This window comes from Engystomops pustulosus, chromosome 1 (assembly GCF_040894005.1).
Source record: "Engystomops pustulosus chromosome 1, aEngPut4.maternal, whole genome shotgun sequence".
NCBI classification, from domain to species: Eukaryota; Metazoa; Chordata; class Amphibia; order Anura; family Leptodactylidae; genus Engystomops; species Engystomops pustulosus.
The window spans coordinates 21,107,514-21,123,811 of record NC_092411.1 but is presented as its reverse complement, the minus strand read 5'-3'; the positions used below and the strand labels follow the sequence as shown (position 1 = coordinate 21,123,811).

Below are 16,298 nucleotides of genomic sequence, written 5' to 3'. Positions count from 1 at the left end.
TCCAGCTGAGGCCCAGCTAATAGAGAAGAGCTCTCTACAAGGGATCCACATCCTGATCAGGAAGACATGTCAAGCCCTAGCGCTATGGAACCTGCTCTGCGAGCACCAGCTGCACCACGTCGTGTCTGATCTCCAGAAGGTTTGTCTTTATTTTCCTATAAAGTTATATTAATCTTTTACACAATTCCTGGTCTCTAGAGATCATGTAATCAAGTCTGAAATGGAACCACCCTACACACATACTAACAGGGGGTCATGGCTGATAAAGGGAAGTTGCAATTGATTGACACTTTGTCATCTGTCAGCTCCAACAGAGGGGGCCACGTTACAAAGTTGCTGTGGGATATTAAAGGTGCTCCCCCTTCATCCTCATAGACTGTAAGCTCTTGTGTCACCCCCTCATCCTCATAGACTGTAAGCTCTTGTGTCACCCCCTCATCCTCATAGACTGTAAGCTCTTGTGTCACCCCCTCATCCTCATAGACTGTAAGCTCTCGTGTCACCCCCCCATCCTCATAGACTGTAAGCTCTTGTGTCACCCCCTCATCCTCATAGACTGTAAGCTCTTGTGTCACCCCCTCATCCCCATAGACTGTAAGCTCTCATGTCACCCCCCCCATCCTCATAGACTGTAAGCTCTTGTGTCACCCCCTCATCCTCATAGACTGTAAGCTCTTGTGTCACCCCTCATCCTCATAGACTGTAAGCTCTTGTGTCACCCCCTCATCCTCATAGACTGTAAGCTCTTGTGTCACTCCCTTTCCCTTGCAGGAGACTGGAAATAAAGCTATTCTGTTAGCGCATTGTGATGCTTCTGTCTTCTTTTGCTCACATTATCAGGAGTTGCAGGAGCTGCTGAAAATAACCACCTTCAAAGATTTAGTAACTCGGGACAAGGAGGTGACGGGTGCCCTGGTGGCATCACTGATCAATCATTACATCCGGGACAATGCATCGGTGGATGGGATCAGCACCCGCCTGCAGGAAGTGTGCCCGCTCTTCTACAGCCCTGATGACGCCATATGCTCAAAGGTGCGGACTGTACTGGCACCATGTGCTATTCTGGTCTGGAAAGTTTATGCTTTTTCGGTAATGACTTGAAGCGCTTTGATTTCCTATTCTAGGCAAATGAACTCCTACAGCGCTCCCGCCAGGCACAGAGCAAGTATGATAAGGAGCTAATGCTGCGAGAGTCTCTCCGGGAATATCAGAAGATAAGTCAGCAGGTGGACCTGCCGAATGTGTGCGGACAGTACCGACAAGGTAACCGATTTGGATAAAAGATGGGGGCCACATAAACCATTTCCACTGTGTTGGAATCCTTGAAGTGACGCTTATTAACCCCTTGCTGCATACAGTTATAATAGTACGTTGGTGGGTGGCTGCACTTAAATTTCACAGCGCATGGGCTCAGATTGTGCCAGTGGAGCGAATTGCAAAACTACAATATACAGCAATACAGTAGGAATGATCGTACCCACTAGGGTTAAAGTACCGTACTGGGAATGAAAGTGGGGTTAAAAAAAAAAAAAAAGTACACATTTAAACATCCCTCCCCCTACTATTCCATGGAATGAATATAAAAATAAACCAAATAAAAACATAAACATATTGGGTATCGCCGTGTCCCAAAAGATCGTGTATAAAAAATGGTATCAATGACAACAACATCTCGTCCTGCAAAAAAGACACCTATCAGATCTACGTATGCCATGGCATGAAAAAGTGATTAATTTTTTTTTAATCTATTAAAACCTATATAAATTAAATAACCCTGTGATGGCACCGACCCGAAGAATAAAGAAGTGTCATTTGGAGCAACCAGTGAAAGCAATAAAAGCAGCGCCCACACGAAAATGATTTATTTTTTGTCAACTTCACCACATTTGGATTTTTTTCCCCGCTTCCTAGAATGTGGCATAGAATATAAAATACTGGCACTAGGAAGGACAATTTGTTGTGCAGAAAATAAGCCCTAACACTGCTCTGTACATGGAAAAATTAAAAAAGTTATGGAATTTTAAAGGCGAGGAGCAAAAAATTGAATCGCAGATAGAAAAAGTCCATTGGTGGAAAGGTTAAAGGATACAAAGAGGTGGAGAATAATGGTATAAATTTACTGATGGATATTAAATTGTTACATTTTTTTCTTTTCTTTACATTTTTGCTTCCCCAGTGCGGTTTTACGAGGGTGTAGTAGAGCTTTGTCTTGCTGCTGCGGAGAAGAAGGATCCTAAGGGGCTGGGGCTGCATTTTCACAAGAACGGGGAGCCAGAGGAGGACGCTGCAGGATTACAGGCCTTCCAGGAGAGGTAAGTGACATTCAGCATTAGCATCAGCTTTTAAACACTTATTACATCATCTGCATTACATTGTATCCTACAGACAAATCAAACGTGAGCTAAGTATCCTTAGCTTTAAGTACCCCTTAAAGGGGTTGTCCACTTTAAGTGCATTCTAGCAAATAATTGTTGTTGTTTGTGTAATGAAAAGTTATACAATTTTCCAATATACTTTCTGTATCAATTCTTCATGGTTTTCTAGATCTCTGCTTGCTTTCTTCCTGCTGTCATTCAACAGGAAACTTCATTGTAGATAAATACCGGTCCATGGTCATGTGATGTTACTCAGGTGCACTTCTCGTTATATCACAGAGCGTAATCAGTGCTGTGTGGGATAAAGAGCCGAGCACCTGTGTGACATCACGTGACCCATGGATCAGTGTTTACCCAGAAGAAATAAATCGTGAAGCTTCCTATTGCATGACAGAAAGAAGAAAGCAAGCAGAGATCTAGAAAACCGTAAAAAATTGATGCAGAAAGTATATTGGAAAATTGTATAACTTTTCGTTACACAAACAATATCAATTATTTGCTGGAATGTCCTTAAAGTGGACAACCCCTTTAAATGGGTGTGATCTATTATATAACTTGTACTGTGTAACACCTGGATTTAATGGGCCCAATGTGACATAAATCTGGTCTATACACGGACCAAGTTTTGCATATCATACGCCTCCTATTTAGGGCTATACTCATCTAGACTGCATTCACAGCATAAACCTGTGCCAAAGGGGCCTCCCTAGGGCTCATGTCTTGTATGTGCACACAGCCCAGGATCCATCAGCCGATTGGTTTGTCTGACTATATAAAGTTTTACAATTGTCCACCAAAAACCCAGTTTCATACAGACCCAGTAACAAATAAAAAGGTGTAATTATGATTGCTGCAACGTGCAAATTATTTACATCCCCCGGGGTCACTTCATATGGAAGGTTTGTGGTTTTTCCTCTTCTTTAGATTAAACTGCTACAAGTGCATCACGGACACTCTGCAGGAGCTGGTCAACCAGAGCAAAGCCGCTCCGCAATCTCCAAGTGTGCCGAAAAAGCCCGGGCCCCCCGTGTTATCATCCGACCCCAATATGCTCAGTAATGAGGAGGCCGGATTGCATGTAAGTTACTAGTAGTTTCACAAGTGTCATTTTTATAGTATGTTATGAATTCTGAGCCGGAACACAACTATTGTCAAGACATGGGAACCTCAGACTCCAGACCTCGTGTTCTCACCAAGAGTCTAGTGTATGATGGGATGTCTCCTCAATGAGAATTGTCCTCCAGTTCCGGTGCGGCTGTTTGTCCGGCAGAGGGAACATCCTTGCATTATATAATAATATAATACAGGGACCCCAGTCCACTGCAGTCCATGGGATCGGGCCACCATACGACACGTTTACACGGGCCCTGAGGCTGTGTGTGACCACTATCCTAGCCGCCCCATAGAATTGAATGAGGGTGTAACACCATGGATAGGGGTTACATGTCAGTCATGGGACATCTCTACGAGGGCAGGTACTTTACCGTAGAGCCCAAATATTCCCTGCTCTAAATCCGCAAGTATGGGGTGAGGGTGTTTGCTAAAACAAAACTATTTACATGATGAACATCCTTTGGAAATGCATTTATTTCTGCTTTGTGTGAAAGGGATTTTTAAAAGGTTTTTCCACATGTATTGTATGATGTAGAATCCATGTAGCCACAAGCTCTGGGATCATTACTGTTTATATTTCTGGACAGATTCTCCCTCCGCTTCATCTAGTGGTGTCCATTTCTTTTTTTGGTGAATTAGTATTAGTATTTAGTGAACCGCATTATGAAACAATAAAATATGAAAGAGACACCTTTTTAGTTTGAGCAGATGCTGAAGCTGGCCCAGCGATCTTCTGATGAACTCTTCAACATTGCATTGTTCAACTGGCTGATCCAAGCGGATCTCACAGACAAGCTGCTGGAGGTGAGGGGGACGTGGTACCATATAGACCCGGACATGTACGTAGGTCCTAAACATTACATCACAATATTGTATTATATTCCCAGCTCAATTCTCCTTTCCTGGAGCCTCATCTTGTACGGATGTCTAAGATCGACCAGAACAAAGTGCGGAGCATGGACTTATTGTGGAGATACTACGAGAAGAACAGGAATTTCAGCAGCGCTGCCCGGGTGGTGGCCGAGCTCGCCGACATGGACAGGTAGGAGGCATCTGCCTTCACATCTGTAGTCATTTTACATTCAGTCCTACAATATAAATCTCTTTCTGGAAGTGATCAGGCAAAGGATACGGGAATAATACGAGTAACATGATTAGAGCTGAGTGTAGGGAGGTATATTCCCCCTCCACTGCTCTGATCTATTACCCCAAATTACTCCCATTCATATAAATCCTCTTACATTGCTGATAATTTTCTACTATTAGAACTATCCATGTATATATGGGGCTCTTTATCTCCCATAGACCCTCATTAGTTTTCCCCTTCCTTTCAGCACGGATATTTCCCTTAAGCAGAGGATTGAGTATTTATCTATCGCCATCCTAAGCGCGAAGAGTTCCAGCGGCGTCTCCATGTTATCTGATGGGGAATTCCTGCATGAACTGGAAGAGAAGATGGAGGTATGTCGCCTGCTTGTAGGATACTGAACACTGTATAGGGGTCGGAGAAGGGATACGGTTCTGGCTTATAGGACCTGCAGCAAATATGGAAAAAGTCCAATGAATTTCCCATTACTAAGTGGATTGTGGGTGGTTGTGCCCCAATCACTTCAATGGGTCTTACAGGACAGTCGATTTAAAGACAATGGAGCGCACAGAGAAGCAATCCATATGTGGCCCTTCAGGGGTTCCCCACTAATCGGCCACATCCCCTCTAAATTATATATTCTTCACGACCATTTTATTAACCACATGCATCTATAATTTTAACATTTGAAGCAACTCTTAAATTGTCTCAAAAATCCTGTGTTATGTGTCTGCAGCTCCTCTGTCACTTTATGTGCCTCTATAATTACACGCTACAAACCATCTCTATGTAGACTATGTGGATAGAAAGAAAAATATCTGAATGCTCAGACTACATTGACTTTGTTTGATGTCTGTTACCGTGGGGACACAGTGATTGGGACAGATCTGTAGATTTATAATAGTCTTTTTTTTTTTCCCCAAGTTGCTTTTTCATTTTAGATGTTATAATAAGTAATGGTTGTAGTCACTCTTGTTGGTTTCTTATTTTTCTCCCCTTTACTTTGCGACCCAGTTGACTAATTCTAAACTAATTCTGCATTAAAGGAAACCTACCACTTGAAGTGGCAGGTTTCTGATGGAAAGACCGGGCACCAGCTCAGGGTGAGCTGGTGCCGGAGCTTATTTTCGTTAGTGTTTTAAACCGCGGTATCGCGGTTTAAAACACTTTTTAAACTTTATAGCCGGCGCAGGCAGGTACGCACTCGGCGCTTACTGTGCACGCGGCTACATAGGAAGTGAATGAGAGCCGCGTGCACGGTAAGCGCCGAGCGCGTACCTGCCTGCGCCAGCTATAAAGTTTAAAAAGTGTTTTAAACCGCGATACCGCGGTTTAAAACACTAACGGAAATAAGCTCCGGCACCAGCTCACCCTGAGCTGGTGCCCGGTATTTCCATCAGAAACCTGCCACTACAAGTGGTAGGTTTCCTTTAAATGGTGTTACGATGTGGCTGGATTTTATTTCCCCCATTGCAGTTTGCCTGAGCACATCTCTGCTTTTGTCCTTAGGTGGCCAGAATACAGCTACAGATCCAGGGAACGTTAATCAGAAGATATTCCCATCAGCCATCAACACAGAATGCTGTAGCCCAGCTGGATTCACAGCTAATGGACGCCACTAGGGTATGTTTGGGGGGAAAAAAAACTTTTAAGAAAGTTACTCAACTACATGGCAGCGCGATTTACACTGGTTCTGCCAATACTTTAGGGACCACACAGTATAAGGGCTCTTGCACAAGATAGTTATCCACTATCCACTGTACAAGGGGATAACATGCTGATCAGTGGTTATACTGCACGGTGGCTCAGTGGTTAGCATTACAGCCTTGGTCCTAGGTTCAAGTTCCAGGGTCAACATCTGCAAAGAGTTTGTATGTTCTCTCCGTGTTTGCATGGGTTTCCTCTGGTTTCCTCCCACACTCCAAAAACATACTGGTAGGTTGATTAGATTGTGAGCCCCACTGGGAACAGGGATTTTAACAAGCTCTGTGCAGCGCTGCGTAATCTGTGTGCACTATATAAATAAAGGATTTATTATTATTATAATCATTATTCGACTGACCACTGATCTGGCATAGAGGATTCTTTATCCCCCTAATGAGCTGCAAGTTAAACCTCGATTCATTCTCTATAGAAATGCCTGAGAAAATGGACTACTGTAATGTCTGCCTCCAAAGGTTACTGTGCAGTGGACGCGACCTCCTGTTATAATGAATGGAGAAGGGATAGCCCTTTAACTTGGGAAGACATGGTGCATACTTACTCCCCAATGCTTCAGTTATAAATCGTGTAACATCTCTTCTTTCCAGCTTTATGGAGACTTTGCCGACCCGTTCAAGCTGTCGGAGTGTAAACTCGCCATAATCCACTGTGCCGGCCATTCTGATCCCATCCTGGTGCAAAGTCTATGGGAAGAAATCATAGAAAGAGGTATTTATATATTGTTGTGAAAGGGTTTGGTCTCCCCCCTTTATAGGAGTCCTCTATATGAGCCGGACTGGAAAGCGGTTCTGTAGCAGCAGGTACTGCTCTTTATTAATAATAATAATCTCTTTATATATCACTAACATAATCTGTAGCGCTCTACAAATCATAGGGGACATATATAATATTACATTTCAGAGTACAAACATTCATATGGAACAATAGGAGTGAGGGTCCTGCTCTGTCCTTAAGGTGTGGATGTGAATAGCCCTTGTATTATGTATGAATGACAATGGTGTCTCTCCCACAGGTGGCTTCCGATAACGTCACTGTTTGTACTGCCTGAGGGGGGTCATTTACTCTCATTAGTCACCATTAGTTTTTATATCCTAAATATCTTGTTTCCTTAGAATTAAACGACAGCATAGGAATGAACCCGGGGGAGAGGATGCAGGTATTAAATCTGAAGCTGACGTCCCTAGGCAAGATCTACGCCAGCACACCGCGCTACTTTCCTCTTGGTAAGAGAGAGCGGCCACAATGGGGTCGGCCATTCCTGTAACCATATAGTACCCATTACCGGGTGAGAAATAATGGTCACCCCCGGTCCATCTCTTTCTCACCCAGTAATGTATTTTAGCATTTTATCTATTCTGGGTGTTTATTTATTTCACCATCTTTGTTTTCATGACTATATTGTTCATCTACCTTCTTATATACATAAAATTAGGTAATATCTCTCATTGTATTGATTGTGTATGAGCAATTTATACATTTAGCAGCCATCTGTTATAGATTTTAATAAATAGTTTCTTATATATTCCTTATTTCTTTTCTTTGCTATAGCTAGCGCTGTATCCAGGTGCATATATAGATGATATTCTGTATTTGATAGGAAACATTGTATTTAGTTGCAGGGGGAGTTTAGTCACAACTATCTACATCTAATTTTAATTGTTTTTATTATGCATTTGCATCTTATCTTCTATTCTATTCTGTACTTTTTTTAATTTTTAGAATTTTTAGTGAAACATCTAGAAAAACAGGTCTGCAACCTGAACTGGGACGTGGGATTTGTATCACAGACTATGCAGGAGATCGACTTGTCTGTTCCAAAGTTGCTTGAAGTGTACGATCATCTGTTTAAAGAAAGGGTAAGAGTCTAGGAGACCCCCTGCCATTATTCAGGGTAATGAGCCGACCACCAGATTGTACGCTGTATACAGAACAGAATTGGGCCCCGGTGTCCTCTTCCACTGTCGTTATGGGGTTGTTCCTTCATTTCTCCTGCGGGAAGGTTTCCTACAAGATTACAGAGGGCTGTGGATATGTTTAAACTTTCATCCAGATGATCATTTGTGAATCCAGATATTGATGCTGGAAACAGGGGTCTGGCTAATCGATGAGACCCCCATGATCCACAGGTCGGGGGACTGCAGGTTTCCCCATGACCTTCTCCCTACCTGCCAGAATGCAGGGTTTGTCCATCCTGTAATCTAATCCAGAAATCCCATCAAAGTCATTAGAGAACAGGACAGAACCCCATCCTGCGCTCCAGTGACAGTGATGGATCCTCCATAACCTGGAGCTTCTGCTGCTATGGAGCAGGTCAGGGAAGCCTGAGGTCTCCCAATCTGCAGATCATCTGTGGAGAAGAGATAATATTTATCACTAACACAAACCCATTAAAGGGAACCTGTCGCCAGATTTTACCCAATTAATCTACCAGCCCACTCGGACAGGGGCCGAAATGTCACTTCGAGGTGCTATATAAGAGAAGGTGTCTGAAATAATCCACCCTCTGCAGCCTAAACTTGACTGATCTCAGGCAAAATATGACTTTCTCTCTCATAGGTCATGTGGTTTTGGAGGAGATTTTTTTATAGGTAAACATGGGAGATTTCACATAAAAGGGAATTCCTGAGGGAGCTGCTAGTTTATTGGGGGTAAATACTGGTTACAGAGCATCATTAAAAGCTGGAGACCAAGGCTTCTCTCTATAAAGTATATAATTATTATTAAAGGAAACCTACCATTTCAAATGGTCGGTGTAAGCTGTAAACACCGAGCACCAGCTCAGGGTGAGCTGGTGCCGGTGCTTAGTTTAGTTAGTGTTATAAACCGCGGTATCGCGGTTTTAACACTTTTTAAACTTTATAGCAGAAACTGCTTCGGCGCTGCTATAAAGTTTAAAAAGTGTTAAAACCGCGATACCGCGGTTTATAACACTAACTAAACTAAGCACCGGCACCAGCTCACCCTGAGCTGGTGCTCGGTGTTTACAGCTTACACCTACCATTTGAAATGGTAGGTTTCCTTTAAGTATTTTTTTATTTATTTTAACAAAACAATAAGGTTACATACAGTAATTTGTGTTGCAACCTAACAACATACTTGATTGCATAGTGATCAATGGACATATATTTTGAACTTTACAACTGAGTTGATCACTTAGTCATACATTAGGTAGATCTTTATTATAATTATCACTACACAACCTCTGTATACAGTATATCATCATCACTACACAACCTCTGTATACAGTGTATCATCATCACTACACAACCTCTGTATACAGTGTATCATTATCACTACACAACTTCTGTATACAGTGTATCATCATCACTACACAACCTCTGTATACAGTGTATCATCACTACACAACCTCTGTATACAGTGTATCATCACTACACAACCTCTGTATACAGTGTATCATCACTACACAACCTCTGTATACAGTATATCATCATCACTACACAACTTCTGTATACAGTGTATCATCATCACTACACAACTTCTGTATACAGTATATCATCATCATCACTACACAACTTCTGTATACAGTATATCATCATCATCACTACACAACTTCTGTATACAGTATATCATCATCATCACTACACAACCTCTGTATACAGTGTATCATCACTACACAACCTCTGTATACAGTGTATCATCATCACTACACAACCTCTGTATACAGTGTATCATCATCACTACACAACCTCTGTATACAGTATATAATCATCACTACAGAACTTCTGTATACAGTATATCATCATCATCACTACACAACTTCTGTATACAGTATATCATCATCATCACTACACAACTTCTGTATACAGTATATCATCATCATCACTACACAACCTCTGTATACAGTGTATCATCATCACTACACAACCTCTGTATACAGTATATAATCATCACTACACAACTTCTGTATACAGTATATCATCATCATCACTACACAACCTCTGTATACAGCGTATCATCATCACTACACAACCTCTGTATACAGTGTATCATCATCACTACACAACCTCTGTATACAGTATATAATCATCACTACACAACTTCTGTATACAGTATATCATCATCATCACTACACAACCTCTGTATACAGCGTATCATCATCACTACACAACCTCTGTATACAGTGTATCATCATCACTACACAACCTCTGTATACAGTGTATCATCATCACTACACAACCTCTGTATACAGTGTATCATCATCACTACACAACCTCTGTATACAGTATATCATCATCACTACACAACCTCTGTATACAGTGTATCATCATCACTACACAACCTCTGTATACAGTATATCATCATCACTACACAACCTCTGTATACAGTGTATCATAATCACTACACAACCTCTGTATACAGTATATCATCATCACTACACAACCTCTGTATACAGTGTATCATCATCACTACACAACCTCTGTATACAGTGTATCATCATCACTACACAACCTCTGTATACAGTGTATCATCATCACTACACAAGCTCTGTATACAGTGTATCATCATCATCACTACACAAGCTCTGTATACAGTGTATCATCATCATCACTACACAACCTCTGTATACAGCATATCATCATCACTACACAACCTCTGTATACAGTATATCATCATCACTACACAACCTCTGTATACAGTATATCATCATCACCACACAACCTCTGTATACAGTATATCATCACCACACAACCTCTGTATACAGTGTATCATCATCATCACTACACAACCTCTGTATACAGTGTATCATCATCACTACACAACCTCTGTATACAGTGTATCATCATCACTACACAACCTCTGTATACAGTGTATCATCATCACTACACAACCTCTGTATACAGTGTATCATCATCACTACACAACCTCTGTATACAGTGTATCATCATCACTACACAACCTCTGTATACAGTGTATCATCATCACTACACAACCTCTGTATACAGTGTATCATCATCACTACACAACCTCTGTATACAGTGTATCATAATCACTACACAACCTCTGTATACAGTATATCATCATCACTACACAACCTCTGTATACAGTATATCATCATCACTACACAACCTCTGTATACAGTGTATCATCATCACTACACAACCTCTGTATACAGTATATCATCATCACCACACAACGTCTGTATACAGTGTATCATCATCATCACTACACAACCTCTGTATACAGCATATCATCATCACTACACAACTTCTGTATACAGTGTATCATCATCACTACACAACCTCTCTGGACAGATTCCACGTCCTATGTCAGTGATGGCGAACCTTTTAGCAGCCGAGTGCACAAACTGCAACCCAAAACCCCACTTATCGTGAGGTGCCAACCAAAAATTAAAGCAGTAACTTATTGCTCCATGTTCTTCAACAACTTTCAATCATACTGGCCTCCTGATGACACAGAGAATTGTTGGGCCAGGAGAAGGTCCTCCAAAGACAATTCGTCCCTGTTTACTCATTTTCCCTCTTCCTACAGTCCCAAATAGCGAAGTTAGTATCACTTTAATATATGACTGAAAGCAGCATCTTTTAAGATGCTTGGAAGTGCAGGAAGATTCTTTGAGTCCTGCCTGGGGTGAAGGCCTGGGTGCCCACAAAAAGTGCTCTGAGTGCCGCGTCTGGCACCCGTGCCATAGGTTCGCCACCACTGTCCTATGTCTTTGTCATTTTGTAACAATCGTCCTCTTCTTTTAAGGATCCGTTCTGGACTAGAGTGAAGAAACCTCTGCACCTGCTGGAGTGTATCCACGTGCTGCTTTCGGGGTACGCACAGGACCCCAACAGGGTCCAAAGACATGAGAGGTGAGTATGGGGTCTGGATTTCTGCCGTCCCTTGTGATCTGCTCCTTGTGATCCTAACCTGTGTCTTCCTTCCCCACAGGCGGCTCTTTAACGTGATGTGCCTGGACGCCATCTCCCTCTATCTAGTGGAGCTGCACTCCATGGAGCCCACCCTGGCAGTACAGACGACGGTGGGAAACTTCAAATCTTTGCAAGCCAAAATAGAAAGATTAGGTTTTAACTAGCCCTTGACGTGAGATTTCTTTTTTTTAACCGATGATCTGGAAATGACCTCGAACTGAGCCACCGATGGTGGAAACTACCGAGCACTTGGAGAGGGGGTCGCAGGACGGTGGAGAAGGCGGAAGATTTTGTACTTTTGACTTTTCGATGAGATCATAAGTTATGTAAATAAAACCAATCGGTTTCACACAGGACGTGGCCGCTGCTTCTGTATCTGATCCGTTCTGAATCCACAATCACTCCTGAGATATAAACATTTAGGTGTGCCGGACTAAATAAGGCAGATTACAGCCTGATGAGAAGTGTGTGTGCGCCTGTGGTTGGTCTGTGTTGTCTTGTATCCACAACAAGGGGTTAATTACCTTATCACTTATAAGTTCTATGTTCCGTTGCCTTTTTGACAGTTCACATAAATCTCCGGCTGAATCTAAGTCTTCTGGATATGGTGGGCATCCATCTGCTATGCTACTGGGGGATGAAGCTAAATAACCCACTTTGTGGTAATCACAGGAGGAGCCCCGGCTGATGGCTCAGACCCTACTGCAGATACAAAAATCCTGCTGTGGTGACATCACCTGGGTATGGAGAGCCTGGGGATGTACAATGGATTTCCAACTAGTTGCAAAGGATCATTGCCGGAGGCAGCAAACCTTTAAAACTAGCTGGAAATCCAATGTACATCCCCAGGCTCTCTGTACCCAGGATCTATGTATCTGCAGCAGGGTCTGAGCCACCGGCCGGGGCTCCTCCTGCGATTACAACCAAGTGGATTATTTAGCTTTACCACCCAGCAGCATAGCAGATGGATGCCCACCATATCCAGAAGACATACAGATGCAGGTCAAAAAGACAAGGGGTAATTAACCCCTTGTTGTGGATACAAGAGTCTAGCTGTTATCTGTTGTAAATGAACCAAGCACAGACACAAACCATATCCATCAGGCTGTAATCTGCTTTATATAGTCATGCACTGATAATTTTTATATCCCTATCCAGCGCAGGGATCATCATCATCTGCAGAATATTGTTTTGTACCTCCTGTGACCACTTTGATTTGCACAATCTATATGAGCGTGTTTAGCAGGGACAGATCAGAACATATATTGGAAAAATTCTGCAGACCAATGACCATTGATGAATGTCCATCACACACTTAAAGGGAACCTACCACCACAAATCTACCTATAAAGGTAGACTGGGTGGTAGGTGGATCAATGGGACGTGAGGATAGTCCTTTTAAGGGCTAATCCTCACATCCCCACACTTTTTTGTTAACTTTTATTAGACATATATTCAAATTTACTTATGCGGCTACTGGGGCGTGGAGTAGCAGCATCTGAGGTTACACGAGGCGGCTACTCCACGCCCCGGTAGCCTCTTTTCCCCTCCTACTCACCCATCTTCGGCGCTTAGCTCCGCGTAGCTGCGCGCCCTCGTCCGGCGATCCTGCCGTCTGCGCATGCGCAGAAGAGCAGGCCCGCGCCTGCGTGGTCACTGCTCCGAAACAGGCGCGGGCCTGCTCTTCTGCGCATGCGCAGACGGCAGGATCGCCGGACGAGGGCGCGGAGCTGCGCGCCGAAGATGGGTGAGTAGGAGGGGAAAAGAGGCTACCCGGGGCGTGGAGTAGCCGCCTCGTGTAACCTCAGATGCTGCTACTCCACGCCCCAGTAGCCGCATAAGTAAATTTGAATATATGTCTAATAAAAGTTAACAAAAAAGTGTGGGGACGTGAGGATTAGCCCTTAAAAGGACTATCCTCACGTCCCATTGATCCACCTACCACCCAGTCTACCTTTTATAGGTAGATTTGTGGTGGTAGGTTCCCTTTAAAAGTGATGTCTGGGAGTAGACAAATTTGGCTGCCTGAAAGAGCGCCAGAGCTATTCACAGGTGGTGTGTGGTGTTACAGCTCAGCTCTGGTAGAGGGAATTGGGCTGAGCAGCAATACCATGTATAACCTCTGGAGAGCTGTGGCGCTGTATTCAGAAGAGATCAGACCTGTGTTTCTATGACTGGACAATCTGTTTAATCCTGTTCAGCAGCCAAAATTGTTCCCTGTGGTTTGGTGGGTGCTGCAGAGTGTTGTCCATAAATTTAACACATGAAATTAGCTCCCTTTACAGCTGCCCAGTGTATCCAGAAAATTGCACCAAAAATCAACTTCGTACCAGGGTCTGAGACAACACTGATAGGAAGAGTTTAGTTACCAGTTTAGGGCCAAGTTAGACGGCCGTGTGGTCCAGTAAGACTCTCTATACAGCAGCCATATTTGCCCTGCTTGCTGAACCCCAGTTCCCAGCATTAGGTTGATATGTGACTCCTTAAAGGGAACCTGTCACTGCTGTTTGAAAAAAAAATTAGCCTTAGAGAGGTTCCCATGGAGGCTTTATGGCCTAAGGGCTCCCTTTTTTAACTAACACGATCGATGGTCACAAGTGGAGAAAATGGACGGTGATTCTCTGGTAACCAGGCAGAGAATCCAGCGAGTTGGACTGGGTGTATCACGCTCAAGTACAGCAGCCTCCTCTCAGCACGTCATCAGTTCCACTCCTCTTTCTTTTGACACGAGGCTACATGGCTTATGCAGGTTCGATACAATGTAATGTATGACCTGCAAAAATGCCATATATTGCAATACTGTAGTATTGCAGTATATGGTAGGAGCGATCTGACCATCTAGGGTTAATGTACCCTAGATGGTCTAAAAAATAGTGGGGGAAAAAAGTTTAAAAAAATAAAAAAAAATAATAAAATATTAAAAATTCAAATCACCCCCCCTTTCCCTAGAACTCATATAAAACATAATAAACAGTAAAAATCACAAACACATTAGCTATCGCCGCGTCCCAAAATGCCCGATCTATCAAAATATAAAACCGGTTACGGGCGGCGGTGACCTCCGAGGCGGGAAATGGCGCCCAAATGTCCGAAATGCGACTTTTACACCTTTTTACATAACATAAAAAATGAACAGATTGTCGCACAGACCTCAAAATGGTAGCATTGAAAACGTCGCCTCATTTCGCAAAAAATGACACCTCACACAGCTCCAAGCGCCAAAGTATGAAAAAGTTATTAGCGTCAGAAGATGGCAAAAAAATGTTTTTTCTTTTTTGTACACATTCGTTTAATTTTTGAAAATGTATTAAAACACAATAAAACCCGTATAAATTTGGTATCACTGCGATCGCACCGAACCAAAGAATAAAGTAGGCGTGTTATTTGGAGCGAAGAGTGAAAGTCGTAAAAAGTGAGCCCACAAGAACGCGTTTTTTTTCCAATTTTTCCACATTTGGAATTTTTTTTCAGCTTCGCAGTACACGGCATGTTAAAATAAATAACATTACGGGAAAATAAAATTTGTTACGCACAAAATAAGCCCTCACACAGGTCTGTACACGTAAAGATGAAAAAGTTATGGATTTTTGAAGTTGGAGAGCGAGAAATGAGCCCAAAAACCCTGCGTTTAAAGGGGTTAAAGATGGTTTTTTTTTTTGGTATCCTTGAAGTGTGAATAAAAAGGAGGATGTTTGGGTTCTGGTCCAGCGATGACTGGACTGGAAGTATCGGAGTTGACAGGAAACGCCTCATCCAATCATTGGGTTTGGGGGATGACATCACTTGCTCTATATCTTTGTGGTGCATTGACAATGCTGATTGGTCCCGTGACCCCAAAAACTTCTCTCCCAGTGTATATATACAGATCCCCCTGCATTATAATATGTAATAATCTATTATTACAGGAAATCATTTAGAGCGCCATTAATGTAGTGTCATTCATTAGGAGGGATAATGTACCTGCACACTGTCCCCCATTGTAAGTTATAATCTCCATATGGCCCCTGCTAGTGAGCTGTAATATATACATGGAGCCTTCATGATAATTAATATTAATATCTGAATAAAATCATTATATAAATCTTTGGCTTCAAACTTTACTTG

At 42.6% G+C, this 16,298-nt stretch overlaps 1 protein-coding gene across 1 annotated transcript in view; it reads left to right on the top strand.

Moving 5' to 3' along the window:
* The window catches only part of LOC140117963 (nuclear pore complex protein Nup155-like), a 32,941-nt gene extending 20,393 nt beyond the window's left edge, over nucleotides 1-12,548 (top strand). The window contains exons 22-35 of the mRNA XM_072135245.1: nucleotides 6-139; nucleotides 841-1,032; nucleotides 1,125-1,263; nucleotides 2,177-2,312; nucleotides 3,300-3,453; nucleotides 4,188-4,292; nucleotides 4,376-4,530; nucleotides 4,823-4,949; nucleotides 6,085-6,198; nucleotides 6,885-7,005; nucleotides 7,410-7,520; nucleotides 8,017-8,153; nucleotides 12,028-12,134; nucleotides 12,214-12,548. Coding sequence (XP_071991346.1) covers nucleotides 6-139; nucleotides 841-1,032; nucleotides 1,125-1,263; nucleotides 2,177-2,312; nucleotides 3,300-3,453; nucleotides 4,188-4,292; nucleotides 4,376-4,530; nucleotides 4,823-4,949; nucleotides 6,085-6,198; nucleotides 6,885-7,005; nucleotides 7,410-7,520; nucleotides 8,017-8,153; nucleotides 12,028-12,134; nucleotides 12,214-12,358 — 1,877 coding nt within the window. The 3' untranslated portion in view covers nucleotides 12,359-12,548. The remainder of the gene's footprint in view (nucleotides 1-5; nucleotides 140-840; nucleotides 1,033-1,124; nucleotides 1,264-2,176; nucleotides 2,313-3,299; nucleotides 3,454-4,187; nucleotides 4,293-4,375; nucleotides 4,531-4,822; nucleotides 4,950-6,084; nucleotides 6,199-6,884; nucleotides 7,006-7,409; nucleotides 7,521-8,016; nucleotides 8,154-12,027; nucleotides 12,135-12,213) is intronic.
* Nucleotides 12,549-16,298: the final 3,750 nt, after the last annotated feature.